Genomic DNA, 11,948 nt, shown 5'->3' on the forward strand with positions numbered 1-11,948 from the left:
TCATAGAAGGGTTTGTTGATATGTCATTTGCCTGATTTTTATTTTATTGCACTTTTTTCAATTATAATACACATCTTTAAAGGCAGTTTTCTCAAAATGAGTTTTTTCTCCACTTCAGCAGCACTTACATACACCAAAACTTACAGTTTTATTCCTATCCATATTCTGAAAGGTTTTGTAGATGGGTTTGTTCATATATCATTTGCCTGTTTTTTTTTTTACATCTGTAGATTTCACTTAAAATTAGGGGTGGGCATAGATTAATTTTTTTAATCTAGATTAATCTATATTAAATCTTGGAATTAATCTAGATTAATCTAGATTAAAATGGCTAATTTGAATTCTGCTGAAGGCATTCAGAATATGTGTGCTACCCAAATAATGACTAAAAGTAAGTCTTCGAGAACGGGCCAGGTGGCGCATTAGATCAGGCGCTCATCTCCTGTTTCCAAAATGCATCACAAACTGCTTGACAGTTGCATTTATAACATAATTACCTATACAAACTTGTGTAACCAAGTACTTCTGCGCAAAAGGCTGCACGACGTGCGTGTTGCCGTTAAATACACAGACGCGCACGGGCATGGATTTCTACGTACATAGTCTTCCATTAAACTGCGTTGCTTTTAAAAGCGTCAATTCAGTTGTTGCATATAGTTTAATGTCTTTATTTCGGGATTATCAAAGTAAATTATAACTCACGTGCCCCAGTAAAAAGGGTCTAGCAACGCACCTGCCCTGAAGCGGCTTCATAGCTGCATTCATGTTTGCACGTCTCATTTGATGTGGTAATTTCACAGAAGTTGAAGACTCGTTCTCGCCCCCTACAGTGCAATTCGACTAGGTATACGTCATCCGCGCTAAAATATCAAGGTGAAAGTCATCATATCTTACGTAGTATAGACGCAGCTCCCAACCCAACTTTGAGAATAGATTAACTGCGATATTTTTTTTATCGCCCGATAAGAGTCTCACGTTAACGCAGCACGTTAACGCCGATAACGGCCCACCACTACTTAAAATACATATCTTTAAAGGCTGTTTTGTCAAAATGAGTTTTTTCTCCACTTCAGCAGCACTTACATACACCAGAACTTACAGTTTTATTCCTATCCATATTCTGAAGGTTTTTATAGAAGGGTTTGTTCATATGTCATTTGCTTGATTTTTAACTTTATTGCACTTTTTCTATTTACGTCTGTTTATTTCAATTATAATACATGTTTAAAGGCAATTTTCTTAAAATTTGTTTTTTCTCCACTTCAGAAGCACTTACACACACCAAAACTTACAGTTTTATTCCTATCCATATTCTGATGGTTTTATAGAAGGGTTTGTCGAAATATCATTTGCCTGATTTTTACATCACTTACAATACATAACTTTAAAGACTGTTTTCTCAAAATTAGTTTGTTTCTCATTTAGCAGCATTTAGATACACCAAAACTTAAAATAGCTTTTTTCTAGCTATATTCTTACGGTTTTTAACTGAAGGGTTTGTTCATATGTCATTTGCCTGATTTTTATTTTATTGCACTTTATCTATTTACATCTGTTGATTTCAGTTATAATACACATTTAAAGGTGATTTTCTCAAAATTTAATTTGTTAGCAGCACTTACAAACACCAAAATTTACAGCTTTATTTCTAGCTATATTGTGAAGGTTTTTACTAAAGGGTTGGTTCATATGTCTTTTTTTATTTTTATTTTATTGCACTTTTTTCAATTATAATACACATCTTTAAAGGCAGTTTTCTCAAAATGAGTTTGTTTCTCCACTTCAGCAGCACTTACATACACCAAAACTTACAGTTTTATTTCTATTTATGTTCTGAAGGTTTTTACTGAAGGGTTTGTTCATATGTTATTCGCCTGACTTTTTTTTAGCACTTCATCTAACTGCATCTGTTGATTTCAATTATAATACACATAGGCCATTTTCTCAAAATTAGTTTGTTTCTTCATCAGCACTTACAGTTTTATTGGGTTTGTTCATATTTCATTTGCCTGCTTTTAAGCAACATTTTATTACTAAAAACTTCCTTTTTTCTGTCAGCTGATTTATGAAATGATAAAAAGAGACACATTTGCACTATAAAAATATTAAACTAATATATCATCAAAATTAAATTCTGAAGAATTCTGAATCTGGCTTTGTTCAGATTTATGTTCTGGAAATGTATGCAAATTAGTGCATTTTCCAGTATTTGTTTTTATTTAAATATTCGCTAAGAAGAAACAAATTCAGTGAAAAGTTTTTTAAACTATTAATTAGAAGACTTGACTTGTTCTTTTGCACTTCCAAAACTTTTATTAAAGGAAATTACAGTTAATAAAATTAACAATTAAAAGCAATTTTACAGTATTTTGCCATTCAAATTATGATAATTTTTTACAGTGATGATTCACCCAAGTATGCGCTGAAATATTTAGCTATAAAAGTACTAAATATGTAAGGTGCCAAAAAAAAAAATATTCAAAATTTCTGCACTTATTAATCAGGTAACTGCTATAATCAAGTCGACAGTTTAACTAACTTTAACTAACCTATTCAGACGTTTGCTTCCCCATGGCATTGTTGATCTGAAAGAGAAAACTGAGTGTAGAAGAATACAGATTATGCTAAAGTTCGCTATAGCGCCTCTTGTGGCGATGTGTTTGACTTTGGATTCACGTACTTGCATAAACTGTGTTTCAGGCCAAAGCAGGTTTTGGTGAGTGTCTCTTTCTCACGGACCCTCATAACTAATAGCGGCCATGGGCCATAGATGGAGAACTTCCCCAACAAGCTCCTCTTTGTCTGTTTGCCACAAACTGACGAAGGAATGCGTCTGACAAAACAACCGCGGGATGGGAAAACTGCGCAGCCATGTAAAATGCACCACATTAATTAAGACAATTAGGGGACGAGGGCAATTTTACAAAGGACGTAAAACAAGGTGATGGCAATTCAAGGGAGAAAGAAAGAGAGAGAGAGGGACAAAGAGAGAGAGAGAGTGAGTCTCAGACGAGATGATTTCGGGTTTGTGAGCTGTGGGAAACATGTACGAAAGGAAAGTGGGGATGAGACCACAAGACGAATTTATGGATTAGTTTAACCATGCAAACTGTAATATGTCTTGTTTAAAAATAGCAAAACAATATATGTAAGAATAACATTTCATATAAACTGTTACTGTGTAACATAACAAAGACTAAAAAACTAGTCTACCTTAATAATCAACCAGTCAACCACTTTGATTCACCTTAATACAGACTTACAAAACAAACAGACGACAATACAAGTTTTCATTAAGATTTTGCAATAAAGCATTGTTAGTACAATCAGATATGCTTTAAGGAAACAACACAGTCCTTATGCAAGACATGTTATGGGTCAACTGAACAAGACTGAACACGGCGTCCTTAACAAGTTCCCCAGGTAGCATTTATCTCTATATGAGGGGAAGCACAATCTGAAACAGATGGTCTGGTGACTTCCTAATTGATGCACGACATTGCACAACATACATGGTTACTGCATGCTTTGCGTTGCCTACTTGAAGAGCGAATACACTGTATGGGGATTACGAAATCTAAAAAAAAAATTGTGTTGCCAATGCAAAAATATTACTCAAATGAATTAATGCCCCATCCTCAACTGCAAATGCTGGCTTAGATAAATACTATTAACCAAAGCCATTTTTCCCTGTCATTTATGAATGTTGCATGTAAAGCATGACCCCAGTAGGACTTGGAAATGTTGAAATAGTATCACACAAACCAAGACATTAAAGCAATAGCTCACACAAAGTGAAAAACTCAGGCAATCAAAGATGTAGGTGTTTGTTTCACCGTCAGATTTGGAGAAATGTAGCATTGCATCACTTGCTCACCAATGGATGTGAATGGATGCCATCAGAATGAGAGTCCAAACAGCTGATCAAAACATCACAATAATCCAAAGGTAATCCACATCACTCCAGTTAATCAAGTAATGTCTGTATTTTTGTAAGAAACAAATCCATCATTACCACATTTTAACTTTAAACCATTGCTTTTGGCCTAAAAATGAATCCATAATCCATAATAACACTTCTTTCAGTGAAAAAGTCGATCTTCTGTTGTCTCTCATGACAAAATCCACCCACAAATTTGTTTAGAACTGTTTTGGCTTCTGTCCTGATTCAGATGAAACTTTTTTTTGTACTAAAAAAACAACATTTATGGATTATGGACTTTTACAAACACACAGCTTTTGTCTTCACAAGACATTAACTGATGGACTGGAGTGGTGTGTATTATTGTAATGTTTTTATCAGCTGTTTGGAATCTTATTCTGATGGCACCCATTCACATCCATTGGTGAGCAAGTGATGTAATGCTACATTTCTACAAATGTGATGAAGAAACAAACTCATCTACATCTTGAAATGGTGTGGATTACTTGTGGATTATTGTGATGTTTTGATCAGCTGTTTGGACTCTCATTCTGATGGCACCCATTCACTTCCATTGGTGAGCAAGTGATGTAATGCTACATTTCTACAAATCTGATGAGGAAACAAACTAATCTACATCTTGGAAGTGGTGTGGATTACTTGTGGATTATTGTGATGTTTTGATCAGCTGTTTGGACTCTCATTCTGATGGCACCCATTCACATCCATAGGTGAGCAAGTGATGTAATGCTTTACGAAACAGCCATTAGGCCATTATGTTCTACAATTACCTTTTACTGTGGAGTCGTATAAGTGTCTGGTTTACAGGCTGCATTAGTGTTTCCACCAGCGTGCAGTAATGTGCTGTTTTTGCGTGCCACCGAGGAACTCGGACAAACGAACCTATTGTGCCTGTTGTGTCAAGACTTCTGCTATTATAATATGTATACCTGCATGTCATTATCTCCATTAGGAACACGCTGACCAGGACAAAACCACAAAGGGAATATTATTTCCCAGAACATTCTCCCAAACAATGCGCGCAAACCTGAGAATTAACGTCAATGGCGTATTTGTGCTCCGAGCGGCCTGCTCATTACTTTGCATTCAACAGAAATATATGAGGATGGGATGATCGAATGCTTCTCAAATTGGAAAATCAGGGGAATGAGAAATCACTGGCACTACGTGCCGCCCATAGTTAAATCTCGGTCAATTCCGCGGCTCTGATGGAAAACATGCGATTCCTGCCATTCCTGATGACCCCAAATGAGCTTCCCATCCAGAGAAAGGGCTGACTGGTGCTTTAAACGCATTAGGTATTGACACGCATAATGACAGATCACGAATGATTCAAAGGATGATTTAATCATTGAGATATTTAAAGAGTGGGATTATAATTCACTTGGATTTTTTACTTTATTTAAAAATAGCCATTTGCTTCATTATTTATATAGTGAGAAAGAAAAAGAGAGATGCACAATATTATACACATTTATACATAATTATGCATTTGTATAATAATATATTACTGGTATAATATTAACAATAGTATATAACGTTACATTTTATGATATATTTCTTAATAATAACAGTAATAACATAAATCTTAATCTCATAAAAAATGTGAAATAAAACAATCGTCGCATATTCTTGTTAATATTATCAATAATAATATTAAAAAGAATCAAACCAGTATGTGACTGACTCATGCAGCTCTAATCAGCTTTTTTTTCATAAACACATTGTTCCTTAAACGTTCACCCTCAAACTAAAGAACTACATGGATTACATCTGGGTTCCTGTATTGATGACTAAACAGCGCTTACAGAGCTTTGGGAGCACAGCTTCACTTTTCATTGTGCTGAATCAGCAAACAGGAAAACTTTAAGAGGCTTTTGAGAGCGCTGCTTCCCTCTCCTGCCTCGAGTGTCAGTGAACCTGGTGAACTTTGGGCGCGTGCCAGATCGGCCAAATTAACAGCCCAACCCGACAATGTGAGGATGAATTAAGCGCACAGGCACCGCTGCATTTTACCCTGCGCTGCACAATTAGGGAACAAAACTCCTTTACAAGCCAACAAGCGTAAACAATAAGTGAAGTCGTCCATTTGGCAAGCACTTTCTGTCTGGAGTATATAATAGACAGTGAGTCCTGGGGTTTCCTTAATAGCGTCAGACAGCACAAGTCCATTAACCTGCAGACGAGAATACAGACGGAACAACACCTGAACCAAACTCACGCTGCTGATCTCTGAGGAAAAACATGTTCAAATAAACGCTCAGCACAAACACAAAGGACGTTTGCCAAGACGTTTTTAAGGTAAAATGAAAATCTTCCCCTTAACTAAAGATCACGAATTAGTACAGATATGCAAACGAATCTATCTGTTGGTCCATCCATCCATCCATCCATCTATCCATTCATGTCCATATACCTATCGTCTGTCCGTCCATCCATCCATTCATCCATCCTTTTATCTATCTATCCATTCATGTCTATCTATCGTCTGTCCATCCATTCATCCATCCATCCATCCATCCATCCATGTCAATCTATCCATCCATTCATGTCTATCTATCCATCCATCCATCCATCCATCATCTGTCCATCCATTCATGTCTATCTATCCGTCTGTCTGTCTGTCTGTCTGTCTGTCTGTCTGTCTATCTATCTGTCTATCTATCTATCTATCATCTGTCCATCCATTCATCTATCTATCCATTCATGTCTATCTATCTATCTATCTATCTATCTATCTATCTATCTATCTATCTATCTATCTATCTATCTATCTATCTATCTATCTATCTATCTATCTATCTATCATCTATCAATCTATCTATCATCCATTTGTCTGTCCGTCCATATATCCATCTATGTCAATCTATCCTTCCGTCCATCTATTTATCGTCAGTTCATCTATCTATCCATCTATGTCAATCTATCCATCCATTCATGTCTATCTATCCATCCATCCATCCATCCATCTATCCATCCATCCATCCATCCATCCATCTATCGTCTGTCCATCCATTCATCTATCTATCCATTCATGTCTATCTATCCATTCATGTCTATCTATCTATCTATCTATCTATCTATCTATCTATCTATCTATCTATCTATCTATCTATCTATCTATCTATCTATCTGTCTATCTATCTGTCTATCTATCTATCTATCTATCTATCTATCTATCTATCATCCATTTGTCTGTCGTCCATCTATCCATCTATGTAAATCTATCCTTCCGTCCATCTATTTATCATCCGTTCGTCTATCTATCATCTGTCAATCTATCCATCCATTCATGTCTATCTATCCATCCATCTATTGTCTGTCCATCAATTCATCTATCTATCCATTCATGTCTATCTATCCGTCTGTCTATCTATCTATCTATCTATCTATCTATCTATCTATCTATCTATCTATCTATCTATCTATCTATCTATCTATGTATCTATCTATCTATCTATCTATCTATCTATCTATCATCCATTCATCTGTCCGTCCATCTAACCATCTGTCAATCTATCCTTCCATCCATCTATTTATCGTCCGTTCGTCTATCTATCATCTATGTCAATCTATCCATCCATCCATCCATCCATCTATCGTCTGTCCATCCATTCATCTATCTATCCATTCATGTCTATCTATCCGTCTGTCTATCTATCTATCATCCATTCATCCATCTGTCAATCTATCCTTCCATTCATCTATTTATTATCCGTTCGTCTATCTATCCATCTATCGTCTGTCCATCAATTCATCTATCTATTCCATTCATGTCTATCTATCCGTCTGTCTATCTATCTATCATCCATTCATCTGTCCGTCCATCTAACCATCTGTCAATCTATCCTTCCATCAATCTATTTATCATCCGTTCGTCTATCTATCCATCTATGTCAATCTATCCATTTATTCATCTATCTATTCCATTCATGTCTATCTATCCATCTGTCTATCTATCTATCATCCATTCGTCTGTCCGTCCATCTATCCATCTATGTCAATCTATCCTTCCATCCATCTATTTATCATCCGTTCGTCTATCCATCCATCTATCGTCTGTCCATCAATTCATCTATCTATTCCATTCATGTCTATCTATCCGTCTGTCTATCTATCTATCATCCATTCATCTGTCCGTCCATCTAACCATCTGTCAATCTATCCTTCCATCAATCTATTTATCATCCGTTCGTCTATCTATCCATCTATGTCAATCTATCCATTTATTCATCTATCCATTCATGGCTATCCGTCCGTCCATCCATTCATGTCTATCTAACAATTCTGTTCGTCCGTCCTTCCATCCATCCATCCATTCACATCTATCTATCTATCTATCTATCCATCCGTCCATCTATCTATCATTCATCTATCCATCCATCAATCTTTCCATCTAGCTAGCTATGCATTCATGTCTATCCATCCGTCCATCTATAAAACAAATAAATTGTACAACTAAAACTATCTATGGAATGAATGATAAATGATATAACTACCTATGAAATAAACAAATTATATAACGAACCATTTAATTATATATTATATCACATAAATTATATAACTAACTATATATGAAACAAACACATTATATATCTAATTAACTATGGAATAAAAAATAAACAATATAGCTATATATAAAATAAACATATTATATAACTAACTAAAAAATAAAAAATAAATTATATAACCAACTACCTATGAAATAAATTATATAACAGACTAAGGAAAAGTGAATAAACAAATAAATACTACAGGACATGTTTGTGAAGGAAAATTGAACATCATCGCATTTGCAGCTCATAAATTAATGTTTGCAAGTTGATGATTGCAGACGTGACTCCAGAAACAGACGCCAAAATGAGTCAGAAAACTGTAGTGAGAATTAAACAGAGCAGAGGGCAAAGATCCTGCCTCACCTCACTCTTACGTCTCTCTCTGTGTGCGTGTGTGTGTGTGTGTGTGTGTGTGTGTGTGTGTGATTGGTGCCAAACCACTACCCTCTTATTACAGTGATTTCACTTCTCCAGAGTGGCTCCACTGTGGCTCATCAACCCCCTCCGCACACGCACACGCACACACACACACACACACACACACACACACACACACACACACACACACACACACACACACACTGCCATTAGGGCTTCTCTGGGTGAACTTGCCTGGGTCATAAAGTCTGAAGCTTTTTACCACATCATCACATTCTCTCATACAACATCCCCAAACGCGTGTCATCAGCTGTAATCCATTCTGATTGGCCAACACAAGCGTCCTTAGGTTTTGATGTTTCAGGCAGCGCTTTCCGTTCAGGATAGTGAACTTGAACTGAATCTGGCCACTACACACAGGAAGTTGAACTGCAATTGGAATGGAAAAGATAGGAACTGTACTGAATGTTTATATTTATGCATTTAGCAGATAGTTTTATTCAAAACAGCTTACAAAGGAGGCAAAATAAAGAAATTCATCAAAGAGCTAACAATAGACATAATACACAACTATATAAGGAAGCAACTGGAAAGAGAAGAAACGCAGAGAAATAAAATTTTACTATTATTTTGTTAGATTATTTATTCATTTTTAGAATTTATCAAAATATGTATCCAAATAAATAAATAAATAAATGACTGTCTAATTATATATATATATATATATATATATACACACACACATACACATACAACTATTTAGTAAAATAAATTAATAAATAAATACTTAGAACAATCTATAAAAATAAATTATATATATATATATATATATATATCCAAATAAATAATATAAATATAATACATAATATATATCCAAATATATCTATATAATAATATATCTAACAGCTTTCAAAATAAATAATATAATATAATAATCTATCTATCTATCTATCTATCTATCTATCTATCTATCTATCTATCTATCTATCTATCTATCTATCTATCTATCTATCTATCTATCTATCTATCTATCTATCTATGTTAATAAATAAATAAATAAACGTGCAGCTGGCTATAAATAAATAAATAATTATATATCTAAATATCTATTTATTATAATATTTAAATTAATAAATACAACTAATTATCTATCAAAATAATTAAATAAATAAATAAAATATATCCAAATAAATAATATAAATATAAAAAATAATATATATCCAAAAAATAAATAAAATCTATCTATCTATCTATCTATCTATCTATCTATCTATCTATCTATCTATCTATCTATCTATCTATCTATCTATCTATCTATCTATCTAAACAGATAAATGACTGTCTATCTATTGCAATAAGTAAAATAAATAATTCTATATTATGTAATTAATAATTATCTATTTATTAAAATAAATAAATGAATAAATAATATAAACTATTTATTAAAAATAAATATAACAGCTATCCACTGAAATAAATAATACAACTAACTGTCTGCAGTTATACAGTTTATTAACATAATATAACATAATATAACTAATTCTGTCAATCCAAATAAATAAATGAATGTCTATCTATTGAAATAAATACATTGATAATTATATTTCTATTTATTAAAATAGATATATAAATAGAACTAACTATCTATCAAATAAATAAATAATATAAATATAATAAATAATATTTATACAAATACATTAATAATTATACACTACCAGTCAAATGTTTGGACACACTTGACTCTTAATGTTTTATTTTTTTTTAGTCAAATATTAATTATGTAAAAAAAACAATACAATATATTTTTTATTTCATTTTATTTGATTCGATTTTATTTGATTTAATTTTCAAATACAAATTGTGCCAAGGAATGACTCTCAGTTTGTTTTTAAGAAAAACTGAAGTTAATAATTTTTTTCCCATGGGAAAAACCTTGGCACAATTTGTATTTAAAAATCAAATTAAACCAACTAAAAAATATATAAATAAATAAAATAAAATAATAATAATAATAATAATAATATATATTATATTATATTATATTATTATTATTATTATTATTATAGTATTGTTTTTTAAATAATTAATATTTGACTAAAATTAAAAATTAAAAATAAGTCAAGTGTGTCCAAACTTTTGACTGGTAGTGTATATCTATTTATTTAAATAAATAAATAAATAAATAAATAAATAAACTGAACTATCAAAATAAATAAGCAAATAAATAAATAATTAATATAAATATAATAAATAATATTTATCCAAATATTATATTGTGTTGTATCTAACAGCCATCTATTGAAATAAATATTATAACTAACTGTCTGTCACTACAGTTATATAACAATACAGTTACTATCTATCTATGTATCGAAATAGCCAAATAACTACCTATTAAAATCTATAAATGCAATAAACAACACTAAAATGTGACCCTGGACCACAAAACCAGTCTTAAGTCGCTGGGGTATATTTGTAGCAATAGCCAAAAATACATGGTATGGGTCAAAATTGTCGCCTTTTCTTTTATGCCAAAAATCATTAGGTTATTAAGTAAAGATCATGTTCCATAAAAATATTTAGTAAATTTTCTACCATACATATATCAAAACTTAATTTTGGATTAACAATATGCATGGCTAAGAACTTCATTTGGACAACTTTAAAAGGCGATTTTCTCAATATTCAGTTTTTTTGCACCCTCAGATTCTAGATTTTCAAACAGTTGTATCTCAGCCAAATATTATCCCATCCTAACAAACCTTACATCAATGGAAAGCTTATTTATTCAGATTTAAGACGTTGTTCAACTCTCAATTTCCAAAAATTGACAGTTCTGACTGGTTTTGTGGTCCTGGGTCACAAACATTAAATGAGCGAATTGTCATTTTTAGTGAACTCTTCCTTCACCCTACAGTAAACAGTGGAGTCATGTGACTGGAACACACAAAAACCGGCCCTGCTCGTATGTGGCGGCCGCAGGTCTGACGCGCAGATCTCGTTAAAGACAGAAAAACACACTGGCTGTTATTGTTGTCGTGGCTGCTAGCTTATAATTTGGAGGGTGGAGT

The 11,948-nt window shown here is 33.0% G+C and overlaps 1 protein-coding gene across 1 annotated transcript in view; it reads right to left on the reverse strand.

Annotated features, from left to right (window-relative positions):
- Window positions 1-2,549: 2,549 nt before the first annotated feature.
- The window catches only part of LOC141301047 (potassium voltage-gated channel subfamily KQT member 1-like), a 22,093-nt gene continuing 12,694 nt past the window's right edge, over window positions 2,550-11,948 (reverse strand). Inside the window, exon 8 of the mRNA XM_073831296.1 lies at window positions 2,550-2,585. Coding sequence (XP_073687397.1) covers window positions 2,550-2,585 — 36 coding nt within the window. The remainder of the gene's footprint in view (window positions 2,586-11,948) is intronic.

The sequence above is a fragment of the Garra rufa genome, chromosome 25 (genome assembly GCF_049309525.1).
Source record: "Garra rufa chromosome 25, GarRuf1.0, whole genome shotgun sequence".
Taxonomy (NCBI): domain Eukaryota; kingdom Metazoa; phylum Chordata; class Actinopteri; order Cypriniformes; family Cyprinidae; genus Garra; species Garra rufa.